General features: G+C 56.6%; 2 protein-coding genes across 7 annotated transcripts in view; both read left to right on the top strand.

The window, feature by feature from the left end:
* CTXN1 (cortexin 1) overlaps positions 1–14,029 on the top strand; it is a 101,292-nt gene that overhangs the window by 34,407 nt on the left and 52,856 nt on the right. The window lies entirely within an intron of this gene.
* The window catches only part of ELAVL1 (ELAV like RNA binding protein 1), a 34,973-nt gene that overhangs the window by 11,819 nt on the left and 9,125 nt on the right, over positions 1–14,029 (top strand). For all 6 annotated transcript variants that reach the window (XM_070491882.1, XM_044753241.2, XM_044753243.2 and 3 more), the window contains 3 exons: positions 1,427–1,614; positions 11,514–11,617; positions 13,429–13,582. In XM_070491882.1, coding sequence (XP_070347983.1) covers positions 1,443–1,614; positions 11,514–11,617; positions 13,429–13,582 — 430 coding nt within the window. In that variant the 5' untranslated portion in view covers positions 1,427–1,442. The remainder of the gene's footprint in view (positions 1–1,426; positions 1,615–11,513; positions 11,618–13,428; positions 13,583–14,029) is intronic.

Below are 14,029 nucleotides of genomic sequence, written 5' to 3'. Positions count from 1 at the left end.
TGGACTGCTGTGAAGCCATCGGTGTTGTCTGACGCTGGTCACTCAAGTGCAGACTTCTGCAGGCGCCTGCAGGCATTCCAAAGCTGCAAACTTTAGAGACCAGCTTCCTCCAGCTGGTAGAGAGAGCTTCACCTCCCTCCCAGTTCAGTCGCTATGGCCTTTGGGACATGGGGTGCAAAGGTCCGTTGCCTGCCTGCTCTGGGACAGACGGGGTCTGGTTGGTTGAGGTGCTCAGGCACACACCACAGGCTCCTCAGTGTCCAGCTGCATTGGTAACAGAAGGGGAGACGAGAGAAAGAGTCAGAAATTTCTGTGTACAAGAGAGAGAGAGAGGACCCACACTTTTTACAGGAGTTTGAATTCTGCTGCTGAAATTGTCTGCAGGTTTCTTCGAAGCCCTCTAGTCAGTGGGAATGGTTGAACTTAGAGTTGTTTTGTTTTTGAGAGACATTATTTATTTATTTTTTTTGGTGAGGAAGATTCGCCCTGAGCTAACATCTGGGCCAGTCTTCCTCTATTTTGTATGTGGGTCACCACCACAGCATGCCCACAGAGAGGTGGTGTAGGTCCACGCCTGGGAACGGAACCCAGGTCACCAAAGTGGAGCGTGCCAAACTTAACCACTAGGCCACAGGTCCAGGCCCTAGACTTTATTTTTTAGAGCAGTTTTGGGTTTACAGAAAAGTGGGGAGGAAAGTGTGCCGTAGGCCTTTTCCCCCAACACGAAGTTTCTCCTATTCTTCATGGGGTGGCATGAGTGTGGTGTTTTGTTGTAATCAGTGAGCTAGTATTGATGGACCTTAGCTAAAGCCCACAGTTTGCTTTAGGCCTCACTCTGTGTGTTGATACCTCTGTGGGTTGGGTGATGTGTAATGGGTAACGTACAGTGTATAACGACGTGGATCCACTAACATAGCATCACACAGACCAGTTTCACTGCCCTAAAAATCCTCTGTGCTCCAGCTCTTCTTCCTTCCTCCACCAGCCTCTGGCAGCCACTGACCTTTGTGCTGTCTCTATAGTTTTTGCCTTTTCCACAATGTCGTATAATTGGGATCATACCGTGTGTAGCCTTTCAAGCTATTCTCTTTCACTTAGTGTCGTGCGTTTAAGATGCCTTCCTGTCTGTGTGGCCTCATAGCTCATTTCTTTTTATCACTGAATAACACTCCATTGTGTGGATGGACCAGACGAGGGGAGACTGTTTCTCCAGTCGCCCACTGAAGGGCATCTTGGTTGCTTCCAGGCTGGGGCATCTCCGAGTAAAGCTGCTTGCAGCCTCCACATGCAGGTTCTCGTGTGGACGTAAGTTGAACTGGTAGTGTTGGAAAGAGAACCGTCTAAATGCTAAGGCAGCCGTTCGTCTTGCCTTAATAGGCTGCAGTGTGAACATCTGGAATGTACCTGCTTTTCTCTTCCTCCGCAGATTTTTTAAAAATACGATGTCTAATGGTTATGAAGACCACATGGCCGAAGACTGCAGGGATGACATCGGGAGAACGAATTTAATTGTCAACTACCTCCCTCAGAACATGACCCAGGATGAGTTACGAAGTCTCTTCAGCAGTATTGGGGAAGTTGAATCTGCAAAGCTTATTCGGGACAAAGTGGCAGGTAAAGACACCGGCCATGTGGGTCAAGGGGCTCCCGTGGCCGTCTGCGAGGCTCTGTCCTCTCGGCCTGTGACCGCAGTGTCCCTCGGGGCAGAAGGGCCGCAGCCTGGAGGTGATGGCTGTGGAGTTTCACTTTTATCTCAAGCTCTATTCTGCCACCGGCTTGGTGTAGGAGTGGACATAGGTTCCCAAAAGAGGGAAAATTCACTGTAAGACCGAGGGCACATACAGAGGAAGACGGTGGGAGAGGAGGGAAAGTGAGGAGATGCCAGAAACGGGGACGGCTCTGAGAGCTGGAAGGGACCAAAGAAGGACAGCCTGGCCTGGCCTGGCCCCACGCGTGGAAGGGACTCTGGCCAGTGCCCCGCCCGGGGCAAGCCCAGGCAGGCCCGTCCCTGTCTGTCTCCCCAGGCTCACCGCAGAGCGCTGGGTCCCCATCGGCAACCGCTCCTTAGCTTTGAGCCGAGCTGACTATGCTCAGGCCGTGACCTTGAACATGTGAAACGCAGCACGCTTGGACTCGGCGGGGCGGGGAGCGGGTCAGCAGGCGGGCTGTGGGGTTGGCAGGCCAGCTCCAAGCCCCGCTCTCCCACTCCCTCGAAGTGTGACCTCCAAGCCTCAGTGTCCCCATCCATAAAGTGGGCTGGTGGCTCCTACATCCTGGTGCTGCCTGCCTCATAGGGGTTTGCAGAGGCCCAGTACCCAGTAAGGCCCTCCGCACAGAGCGGCCCTGTCCTGAGAGCCATGCTTCCAGGACTCTGGAGGGAAACATGGGAAGGCCAGATCGTCTGCCGCCCCTCCTCCTGTCTGCCCTGGTGCGCTGAGGAAAGGACAGTCCCCCTGGGAGGGCTCTGGCTGCCACCCTGGGCTGTGGGTCTGTGACTCCCTACCCTGAAAAATCATTTAAGAGTAAAAAATGATTTTTAGTTTGGAAATACAATAATATCTTATTCGATTCAAATTGGCATAAAAGTAGAGTAATATATTGAACCCCATGTACCCGTTGTCCTGCTTGTCGCCTTGGCCTTTGCCAGCCGCGTGAAGGTGCCTGTCCCGGGACGACCGCTGTGGAGGCTGTACAGGGATTCGTTCATCTGAGGGTGGCTTTGAACTCAGAAGTCTTTTAGGGACCCTTCCAATTCTGAGAGGCTGATTTCATAAACGTCTTCTAAAGAGGGACTTGCAATCATACACAAAATTGAGCAGCGTTAGAATGTTTTCGAAGCCACTCTCTCTCTCCTGTTCTGGGAGACTATCCTGAATAAGAGAGGCCTTGTTCAGAGAGGTTTTGAAATTCTCCGGTGCTGCTAACAAGTCTTGCCTTTGTCCTTTTACGTTCTGGCGGAAGGGAATTTTCAGCACCCTCCATCTTCCTGAGCATTGCAGTCTGGGTTCGCAGGCATTGTCACGGTACCCGAGTCTTTGTCTGTTCACTTGTTGTGATTGTCAGAGGAATGTGAGCTCTGTTGACAGGAACACCTGGATTGGGGAGATTGGCCGGGAGACAACTGGTTTTGAGAACCTGTAAAAGCAACAAAAGTGTCATTTGGAAATTATTTCAGTTCAGAAACAAACTTTTTCTTATCTTCGGGCAGGATAAGCGTGGCGCACCAGGAGTTGTGGAGTAGGTGGGCCTGGCCTCACATTTCAGCTCGGCATCTTGCTAGCAGTTCTTAAATTTAGTGAATGTAGTTTTGTGACAAGCTTACTGCCTTCTCTCTTTTTCCCTCCTGCCACCAGTGTCTAGAAGCTTCGCTGGCTGGTCCTGGGACCACAGCCTTATGTTTCACCGCCCCTTTGTCCTTTAGTCCACTGCCCTGGTGGACCCTGGATTGTGGATGCGTTCGTCCAACGGCTGTCTCTTGGCCGAGCTCAGGCTGCCCTCCCCAGAGAGGGTCGCACATCCTGGCAGGTGTCCCGTCGCGTCAGCTCCCCAGCCAAGCTCAGCTCGCAGCCCGGGCTCTCCCCGGCCCCACAACAACCTTTTCTGTGCCTTTTCTCCCTCAGGCCCCCTTCGCTCTCAGCTGATGACCGCCTGCTACTTCACAGGGAAATAACAGCCATCTCCACCTCTGTCCTGGATCCCTTCCCTTCTTGGCGTCCTAGGAACCTCAAGCTATGCAAGTACCCACTTCTCTGGGTCTCTCCGAGATGGCCCCGCCAGCGTTCAGACGTGCTCCAGTCTCTGTAAAGAATCCTTGCTGAGATTCCCGACTTCCTCTAGCTCAGGGTTTCTCCACTGGAGCACTGTTGACATTTGGGGCTGGCTAATCTTTGGCGGGGCGTGTCCTGTGTGTTGTAGGATGGAGCAGCAACACCCCTGGCCTCCACCCACTAGATGCCAATGGCACCTTCCGAGTTGTGAAAACCAGAAAATGACCCCAGACATTGCCAAGTGTCCCCTGGGGGACAGAATCACCCCTCAGGGAGAACCACTGCTCTAGCTGTTGTCCTTCCTCTCCTGCCATTCGCAGAGCTGTCAAATCGACTCTCTTATCTTCCTTCTAGAAGCTTCCTTCCCGTGGCTTCCATGAACCACCCTCCCTGGCTTTCTCCCACCTCAGAGGCCTCACTCTGCCTCTCTTGCAGCTCTTTCCCAGCCATGACTTAGGCGGTCCTCACGGTTATTCCAGGCCTCTCCTTCCTCAGCCTAGACAGGGGTGAGCGGATGCAGCGCCACCGCTTACAGTTACCCTCGGTTTGCCGCCTCTCCTCCAGCCAGCCCTCCTGCGACTCCTCAGCCCCCAAATGCAATGTTTTCCAAACTGACCTTGACTCTCCCACGAGCCAGCCACTTGTTTCCCAGCAGCCCCATCCTCGCAGATGGCACCACTGTGCACTCTGTGGCTCCAGTCAGAAATCAGAGCATGACCTCTGCCGTGTGTCCCTGGCATTCATCCTTCTGGATGCTTCCATCCCTTTTCCTGCATGTCCCTTACCACCATCCTAGACCAGGCCACATTGTCTTCTGCCTGCACAGCGCTCTAGCCTCTTAACTGGCCGCCTGTGCTCCCTCCAGACTGCTCTCTTCACCACGGAGGAGTCTCTAGCCCTCCAGAGGTGACCCTGTCACTCACCTGCTTTAGGAGCCTCCCTTGGCCTGACCTGGTCAGTGTTAGATGCTTCTCTTCCTGGTTCCCATAGCAACTGGGCAGACCTGCACCTGGGTTTCTACACTGCACTGAAGTTGGAACTTTTTAGTCCAGTAGGTCTGTATGGTTCTCAGAGACAGAGGCCCTGTTGTATCCCCTAGATGTGACCATAATCAGTGTTTGTTGAATGAGTGAGTGAATGAATGTAGGGATTGGAGGAAAATGGAGATCAGCTTGGACATTGATTTACTCAGCAAATAGTTATTGAGTGCCGACCATGGGCCAGGCACTGGCAACAGGGGGAATGAGGGCCTGGGTAGTGGCTGGGATGCCAGAAATGTGTGACATGCTGGCCTCAAGATTCAGAGTGTTTCCTGCCATCCCGGCCCCAGCCCCCGCATTGGGGACGTGCATTTGTTGCTGCCTGTTCCGTCCACAATCATTAGCCAGCCTTACTGTGCAGCTCTGCCCTGCTCTCTGTCCTGCTGTCTGGTCCCTCTCCAGATGCCATATGGCCCACGGGGGACCAGGAGCCAGCCTCCACCCTCCCGGACTGTCATGCTGGCCACTCAGTCCCCAGCCTCCAGCCCATTTGCTCAGCTCTGTCACATTGCCATGCATCTCTGGTCAGGATAAAGCCCATACCGCTGTCTGTGTACCCAGGTCTCCTGGGGACTGTCCCCTCCCTTCAGCCACTGCACTCCCACTCACCCTCCAGGGGCTGGACCGAGCTGCTTGTCATTTCCCAGACATGCCCTACTCTCCACTCCTGTGATTTCGCAGATACTGTTCCCTCTGCAGGAATGCCCTTCCACACCTAGCCAGCCTGACCACTTTTTTGTTCATAATGTGAATCACCTTTGTTCCTTAAAAATAAGAAATTTCATATGAGATAAGCAGGAAGGAAAGTTCAGATTTCCCACAATTTCACCACGGTTCGTGTCCTTCCAGGCTTTTTTCTTTGCATATTCATGGTCGTAAGCAATCATGTGCTTTTACAAAAATGGGTTCGCCCCACCCAAGCTGTGCGGGAAATGTTTCTTCCTGTATCTGTGACCATTTTTCTCCATCACTGACCACAGCTTTCTCATCATCATAACGGTGACATAGTATTCTGTTGTGTGGAGGTTTTTTTTTTTTTCCCTGAGGAAGATTCGCCCTGAGCTAACATCCGCTACCAACCTTCCCTCTTTTTGTATATAAGCTGCCACCACAGCATGGCCACTGACAGATGAGTGGTGTAGGTCCACACCTGGGAACACTGCCAAAGCCACTGAAGCAGAGCACACTGAACTTAACCACTAGGCCACCAGGGCTGGCCCATGTCGAGGTTCTGAGTCTTCAATAGGTTGTAACCACTTTCCCATATTCATAAGCCCTAGTGAGATAAATATCCTGGCACAAATCTTTGCTCGCTGTTACTTCTGTGGAAAATCTCCCTATAAGTGAACCAGCAGATGGGAGAGCGTGTACCTTTAAAAGCTCCTGAGCCGCATCTCCAGCTGCCCTCCAGGGTGTCTCCTGTTTCCATGCCCTTCCACCCTTTCCATGCCCTTCCACCTGGCCCTGCCTTCCCCTAGGCCTGGCGAGATTTCTCATCTTGGCCAGCCTGGGTGGAAAATGACACCTGATCCTGATGATGATTCGCATTTCTAGTAAAGTTCATCTGTTTCCACAGGTTTACTGGCTTTTTGTACTTCTTTTATAAAGTCCCTTTCTTCTCCTTTGCCCAAACTCCTTCCTGTTTCTCATTCATCGCCTGATTCATTCACTTGTCCGCCAGGCCCATCTCTCCCCCGGTGAAGTCTTCTCTTGAGCCCCCACAGACCTTTGAAGGAAGCACCCGCTGCGCCTCCCCTCCCACATGGCAGAGGAGCACCTTGTCCGTGGGGCACTCACCTCCCTCAGCCCTGTACCCCAGTCAGAGAAGCAGGCTCCTGTCCCTCCACATTTCCACAGGCCACGCTGAGCAGTGACGCAGCCCCCAGGGCCCTGCGCAGCCAGGCTGTCGGGCAGGGGTGGAAGTGTGCATTTCTCAGCTCCTTCCAGATGATTCTCCTGCGTCCTCCCCTTGAAGGTATTAAAACATTACAGCTGGCTGCTCTGGTCTGCCCTGGAGTCATCTCTTGGTCTTAACCCTAAAGAGAGAAGAATATATTTGGAGATGGAGGAGCACTGGCCCGCGTTCGCCCAGGGGTCGCCTGACACCGCGTGAGGGCTGCTCGGCGCCCAGGCAGCCTCAGTGTTCTCCAGCCAGCGCCTCTCGGGGTGCCGGCCCTGACCAACAGCAGCAGCTGGGGAGCAGCAGAAACACAAGACCCAGGCCCCACCCAGGCCCACGGCATCAGTCAGCCTGGGGTGTTGGAACATCTGGTTTTACCTTCCCAGCGGGAGGGCGATGCCCAGGCAAGTCAGAGAACCGGGACTGAGAAGCACTGCCCTGTGGCCAGAAGGGCGGGTGGGGGTCGCTCTCCAAGGTGGGGAAGTGAGAGCTGGGGGTCGTGCCGCCTCTGGACAGCCCTAGGCCTCAGCCCCGGGTTTGCTCATCCTTGATGCCTTTCACTTCTGCTGCCTTCCTCCTTCATCTCGCACCCCTCCCCCTCTACCCCATCTCCCATCTGGGGCTCTGGCTGCCCCCTACACCCCAGCCCCCACTCCAGGCAGGCCCGACCTTCCTCAGCCCCAGCAGCCTGGGCGGGATCCACGCTCTACCCCCCCACCAGACCCCCGACCTCCCTCTTTCAGGGCTGATCTTCCATCGCGCCTACAGGGGAGGGGGCAGGAGAATCATCTGGAAGGAGCTTAGAGATGCACAATCCCACCCCTGCCTGACATCCTGGGCCCTGAGTCATTGCCCCAGCCTGGAGAAAGGGAAATGCGGAGAAACCGTGGCTTAGAGGGTGCTTTGGGAGGTGAGGGCCCTCTGCCAGGCACCTGCTCTGACCACCGACTGGCAGACCCTCCTCTCCTCGTGTACTTCCGGCAGCAGGTCTCAACCTGGGCTGGACCTTGGAAGCCACCCCACTCCTGCCACCCGACCCTCAGTGCACTTTAATTGGTCCGGGATGTGGCCGGGCCATGATAGTTTTCAGAGGCCGCCCTGTGATGCTAGCTAGCAGCCGAGTTGGAGAGCCATTGGTGTCTAGTGATGGCGAGGATGGAGTTGGGCGCTCAGCCACGTGTTAGCACTTTAGTCCACGGCCCCATCTGGTGGGTGAAAACTTGGGGCTGCCCTTCGTGCCTCACCTGCCTTCCCTCTGGCCACCATCGGGTGCCCACCTCAGGGGACAACAGACTCTGAGGGACAGAGCCAGCCCCAGGAATGGGGGTGTGCACAGCTGCTGCCTGGTGCTGTAGGGAACTTGGGCCCCTCTGGAGCTCCCTCCCACGTTGGCCCATCCAGAGGTCCCCTTGGTGTGTCTTTCTTCTGCCGGTTGTGCCCTGGTGCATGCCGTCCCCTGCCCTGGTCCCGCTCACAGGCTTCCCCAGGGCTCTGCACCAGCCTCGGGCCCACCGTGTTCGCTCTCTGCCCGGCAGTCCCCTCCGGGGTGGTCCCCTGGCTCATCTCGTTCAGCCGCGCTGACCACCCTTCATTTCCTGGAACACACCAGAGGCCTCTCCCCCTCAGAGACTTGGCACGTGCTCTTCTGTCCGGAATGCTCACCCTGGCCATCCCGAGCTCATACTTCACATCTCTCCTCCTCAGAGGGCGCTCCTGACCCTGCCTACCAAGAGCCCGTCTGTCAGTCCCTCTCACGCCACAGCGGAGACTCCTCATAGCGCCTGTGCGCCAGCTTTGTTCATTGTTTCTTGCTGGTGTGTCCGCCTTGCCCCGTGGGATGTATGTTTCGTTAAGGCACAACCGTCGTCCTTCCTGATCCCCATGAAAGCCTTAGCCAGCCAAGCCCAGGGCCTGGCATGCAGTACGTGCTCAGTTAATATGCGTCGGCTCCTTGGGGAGGACAGGAGGGGCAGCAGGGCTGGGAAAGAGACAGTGGCCATCTGGAGTGTGTGACTTCCTAGGTGCCATTGGCAGCTACTGGTGATCAAGGAGGTCACCCTGGAAGAGTGTATCACGGATACAAGGGCCAAAGGCAGAAACTTGGGGACTTTCTCGATGGAATAGGCAGAGGACGAGGAGCCTGAGGAGGGACCGTTGAGAAGGAACACCTGGAGAGAAAGAAAACCTGGCATTTTGTCACATCCTGGAGGAGGCAACATCTCAGCCAGTCAGCAGTGCCCAGTGCTGAGAGCTCAGGGGCAGCAGCCTGAGACTGTCAGTGGGGTGGCCCTCGAGCGCGTGGGCAGCCTTGGTGAGGAGCGTGCTGGCAGTCAGCAGTGACCACCCCAGGAGGCCAGCTGGGGCCCCAAGCACCAGAGTGGTGAGGAACTGGGAACTGGGGCTGGGCAGGGCCGTGTTGATAAGCTGAGGGGAACCGGCTGCGGCTGAAGACATGGCACAGGGCCTGGGCCTGGGTCCTCGTCGGCATCTGCTTTTCCCAGCGGCGCTTAGGTCCCCAGTGAGACAGGTGGTCCCAGTTGGGCTGGGCTTTGTGGGCAGAGCAGAAAGACAAGGAGACCCAAGTGCACTGGTGCCAGCCAGAGAGGTGGAGGAGTCGTAGGGCCTGGGCCTAGGAGGACGGGGCTGGGAGTCTGGAGCTGGGTCGGGAATCGTGCCGCGGGCAGTCTGCATTCTCAGCTTCATATTGCTGCTTGGCCCATCTGCAGGGACCCTGAGGGTCCCGACCTGGAGCCCACTGTCATTTTCCGAGCTGCGAGTCTGACCCTCCTGCTGGATGAGCCCTGGGCCCCATGGCACTGCTCCTCCGGGGGTCCCCACTGTCTACAGCTCAGGACTGGAGTCTCTGAGACCCGTGGAGCTTTGTTAGAAATTTGGGTTTGGAGGGTCAGGTTTTTTTTAAAAGAAGAAAATGGCCCGTGCAGAATTGCAGATAATCTCTAGCTGCTGCGCCTGAAGGAGGGAGAGCCAACTCCTCAAGGCCTCCTTAAGCATGGGCTGCGCAGAGGGACTCCCTCCAAAGGCTCCGGACGGAAGGGGTGGGGAAACATGACCCCAGAAACCTGGCGACCTGCTGCGTCAGCCCGCGGTCAGGTCAGCCTGAGCATGGTAAGGCCCGTGCATGCACCCCTGATGTGATGTCATGAGAAGAGGGTCCTCCCCAAACCTGTCTCCCAGGTCTAACCGCGAGCAAAACATCTGGCGGGCCCAGATTGAGGGAGATTCTATGAAATTCCCACCCAAGCCGCCTCCTTGCTGTCAAGGTCATCGAAAACAAGGCAAGTCTGAGAAACTGACCCAGCCCAGCGGAGCCTAAGGAGACATGACAGCTAAATGTCACGCGGGGTCCTGGGTGGCATCCTGGGACAGAAAAGGACATTGGGGGAAGCTAAGGTCATTTGAATCAAGTATGGACTGTAGTTGATAATCTATCAGTGCTGGTTCGTTAGTTGTAACAAATGCAGCATCGTAGTCTAAGATGTTACTAATGGGGAGACTGGTGTGGGGTTTATGGGAACGCTTTGTGTTATCTTTGTCATTTTTCTTTAAATCCAACAAATAAAGTGTATTGATTTATTTTTTTTTAAGTGGCAAAACTGGGTTAGGCTTTCCCCCGGGTTCCAGGTCTCATCTTCAGCCGGAGGGCCTGGGTGTGGCTGGCACGGTGGGCTGAGCCAGTGTTCAGTGTGGCTCAAGACCTGCTCTTGTTTCTCACCTGCTCGTTGTCGCCCTCCGCCACCCAGAGGAGTGGAGCAAAGCTCCGTGCGGGGGGCCTTTGTCTCGCTCACCGCTCGCTCGCTCTGTGCGCAGAGCAGTGCCCACCAACGTGGGTGTGGGTGTGGGTGTTGATTGTTCTCCAAGCCTCCCCCTGCTCCTCCTGCAGTGAAAGTGTTTGACGAGGCCTCTGTAAGGCTCCTTCCGCCTCCGACCCCCCGCCGATGCTTCCCTCTGAGACCCCACAGCCCCTCCCCTGCTGGGCTGCGTCCCTCCCATGTGTCCAGTGGGTGGTCGCTCCCACTGCTTCTGCACTTTTCACACACAGGGATGGGGACACCCTACCTGTCGCCCTGGATGTCTTTGGGAAGAACTCAGGTTTTCGCATCTGCTAAGGCTCCCCCAGACTGTAGCTGATGATGCTGTCACAGTGGAGGCTGCTGCCCTGGGGAGCCCTGGAAGCCTGGCTAGGCTGTGAGGGCGGGGACTTCTCTCGGCTCGGGCTTCTCCTTGTGCTCCCCAGCTGGGTCACAGATTCAGGAAAGGAAGGGGAACTGACGCTGGGTGGCGCCGGAGCCCAGCAAGCCTTCCCGCTCTGGGGACGCAAGTGGCAGAGCAATGCCTACACACAGGCAGCTGGTCGTCACGAGGCTCTCCCCACCTGCCGGTCTTCCTCCTCACTGCGACCATCCTCCTCGTACCCCTACAAGGCCCCCTTGGAGCCCCACAGGGCACCCACCACCAGTGGGACCGTTCATTGTCATTGCTTCAGTGATGGGGTCCCCAGGGTGCTGTCAAGTATCACAGTGTTTGTTTATAGATGACTTTTTTTTAGTTAGAAAAGTAGCGTTTGTTGATTGCAGAGAATGTGACAAATAAACCATCATATGGCTTGTCAGCACCGTCTCTAGCCCTGCTTCCTGGCGGCCGTGGCTCCAGCGTTTCAGTGCATTGTCTTCGTTGTCTTTGCTGACTCGTCCTTGTGAGCCCAGCGGGACATCTTCCTGTTCGTCCCCCGGGCGCTCTCGCTCGCTCTCGGTCGGTTTACCGATGTCCGCCTCTTCCCCGGCACAGGACACAGCTTGGGCTATGGCTTTGTGAACTACGTGACTGCAAAGGACGCCGAGAGAGCGGTAAACACGCTGAACGGCCTGCGGCTCCAGTCAAAGACCATTAAGGTGAGAGGCTGCACTCACTCCTCGGTCATGCCTCTCCCGGGTGGAGTGTATGCCGAGCCCTGGCCTGGATGCGTGGCCCCCTTGGTCCCGTCGCTGCCGAAGGCATCGTCAGCACGATGCTGTCAGAGCATCGGAGGGGGCTCCCATCTGCTCGGAGTCAAGGCATTGCGGGTCAGATGCATGCAATGTGGTGCCGGTCCACGGCCTTATGCTGGTGGCTCATGGCCTTCTCAGCCCCCTCCGTGAAGGGAGGGTCCCCATGCAGTGCACTTACACAGGGGCCTGTCTCCTCTCCTGGCCGCGATGTTTCCATCCCGTGCCGAGCCCGGCCCTCCTGCCCGCTCCCGGCTTCCTGCAGTGGCGGCCGTCTCGTTCCCCCGGCCTCCCTGCCCAGGTCTCCCTTCATGCCCCATCCCAGCCAGTTCATTCAACACTCACGTAGCAAATGTTTATTGAGCACCTACTGTGTGCTGGACAGTGAACAATGCAGACAAATCCCGCGCCCTCATGGAGCCGTGTGCACGCATGCAAACAATAAGTGGGAATATGGAAGCCACGTGTGGCAGAGGTAAGTGTCACGGAGGTGCTTGGGGGGAGGTGACGTGTCTGTGGGAGACTTCATGTTGACTTGAGGGAAGAGACGGAGCTGTGGAGTGACCGGAGGGGGTGTCTTGGGCAGAGCGTCGGCAGTGTCACTCACAGTGCAAGGGCTGTGCTGGCTCCTGGGCCGAGTCGGTGAGTCCTCCAGGTCTCACAGGGCAGCTTTCCTCTGCCTTCTTGTTCTTGTCAACCTGCTGCCACCTACCCTCCTTTTGTCGGCCCGGGGCCCCACCTCCTGTCCCCAGGTGTCAGTCTTCAGGCTCCCGTGATCTGGGACAGCTCCTCCCGCAGGCAAACCTTATGTTTTCTCACCCTTCACTCCCCACTCAGCCCTCGTTTGGAATATGCCACCTCCCGCTGTCCCGGCCGCACCCCCGACCTGCTTCCTGCAGCAGCCTGCAGCTGCTGTGCCCACTACCCCTTACCCACAGACCTGGCAAGTTAGCTCTTGTTCCTGAGACGCGTGCCTGCCAGTGTCCACCTGAAGCCACTTGGAATGCGACTGTCCTACCTGAGCCTTTGGACCTGCCAGATCCTCCCACCCCGTCCCCCCCCAGGAAGCTGCCCCTCTGATTCACTTGGGCACCCAGAAGGGTCTCTCCTGGGACCTGCTCAGTGGCAGGGCTTCCTCGGCTCATCTGAGCTCAGAGCCACTTGTGTGCCTGTGCACTCCAGGTCCCGAGGCTGCGGCTGGGCCTCCCGAGTTCCATTCTGCAGAGTGGGCTGGGAACCCGAACTTCCACTCACCTGCCAGGGAGGTCTTACAGTCTGGCTGTGGCGGCGCATGTTCAGCTCAGAGGCTGGTTGTCCGTTCCTGCCGTTAAACTCTTCATGATCTTGAGTGCTCGGTGTCTTAACATCCCTGGACAGGAAGACACTTGCTCATCGGCAGATTTGCCAGGCCCACCTTGTGCCGTGCAGGCACAGGATGTGTCGTGCGCTCCCTGAGGTCGGGAACTCGGCCCACGGCCCCTCGCCAGGGGCTGGGAGGGCTGGGCGAGAAGACGCTGCCGAGTGCCCAGCTCTCTCCCCGGCCGCTGTGAGCTGCCAACACGCGCTGCTGCGAGCGATAGATGTCCCGAGGAGGACAAATAGTCCTGTGCGTGATTTCCTACCATAGGGCAGCTTTTTCTCACCCGAAAGTTTGACACCCTCCCTCGATGCTCGGCCCACGCACTTGCCCAGACTCCAGCAAGCGGTTTTGTTTTAAGGTGTCGTACGCTCGCCCAAGCTCAGAGGTCATCAAAGACGCCAACTTGTACATCAGCGGACTCCCGAGGACCATGACCCAGAAGGACGTGGAGGACATGTTCTCTCGGTTCGGGCGCATCATCAACTCCCGGGTCCTTGTGGATCAGACCACAGGTACGGCGGGTGGCCTGGGTCACACGGTGAGGTTCTCCTCTAGCTGGGGGGCCAGGTTTCCTGGGGAAGACACACCACTGTTAGATTTTCAGTGTCATTAGTTATTCCACCATTGAGGACAGAAGCGAAATGAGAAGGCGCTGGCTTTTGTTGTACGAGTCTGGGAAGATAAAGAGCATGAAAGCAGCCCATGTGTTAGGCCAGCATTTTATGATGAGAACAAGAGATTCTGGCACCTTCCCTCAGGTGCCCGCATATCCAGCCTGGCCTGTGAAGGGGGTGACAAGGCCACTGCTCAGCCGCTCGCCGCTGTTCTTGCTGCAGACGACAGCGTGCGGCATGAGACTGTCCTCACTCAGGGTCCAGAGGCCCCGCAGCTTCAGGGGTGACTGCTTCCGATGAGTGTTCTTCCATCCTCCCCCGCACAGAGCTCAGAGCAGTGACCTC

The sequence above is a fragment of the Equus asinus genome, chromosome 20, assembly GCF_041296235.1.
Source record: "Equus asinus isolate D_3611 breed Donkey chromosome 20, EquAss-T2T_v2, whole genome shotgun sequence".
Taxonomy (NCBI): Eukaryota; Metazoa; Chordata; class Mammalia; order Perissodactyla; family Equidae; genus Equus; species Equus asinus.
Note: the sequence above shows the minus strand (reverse complement) of the source record. Positions and strands in the feature narration are given on the sequence as shown.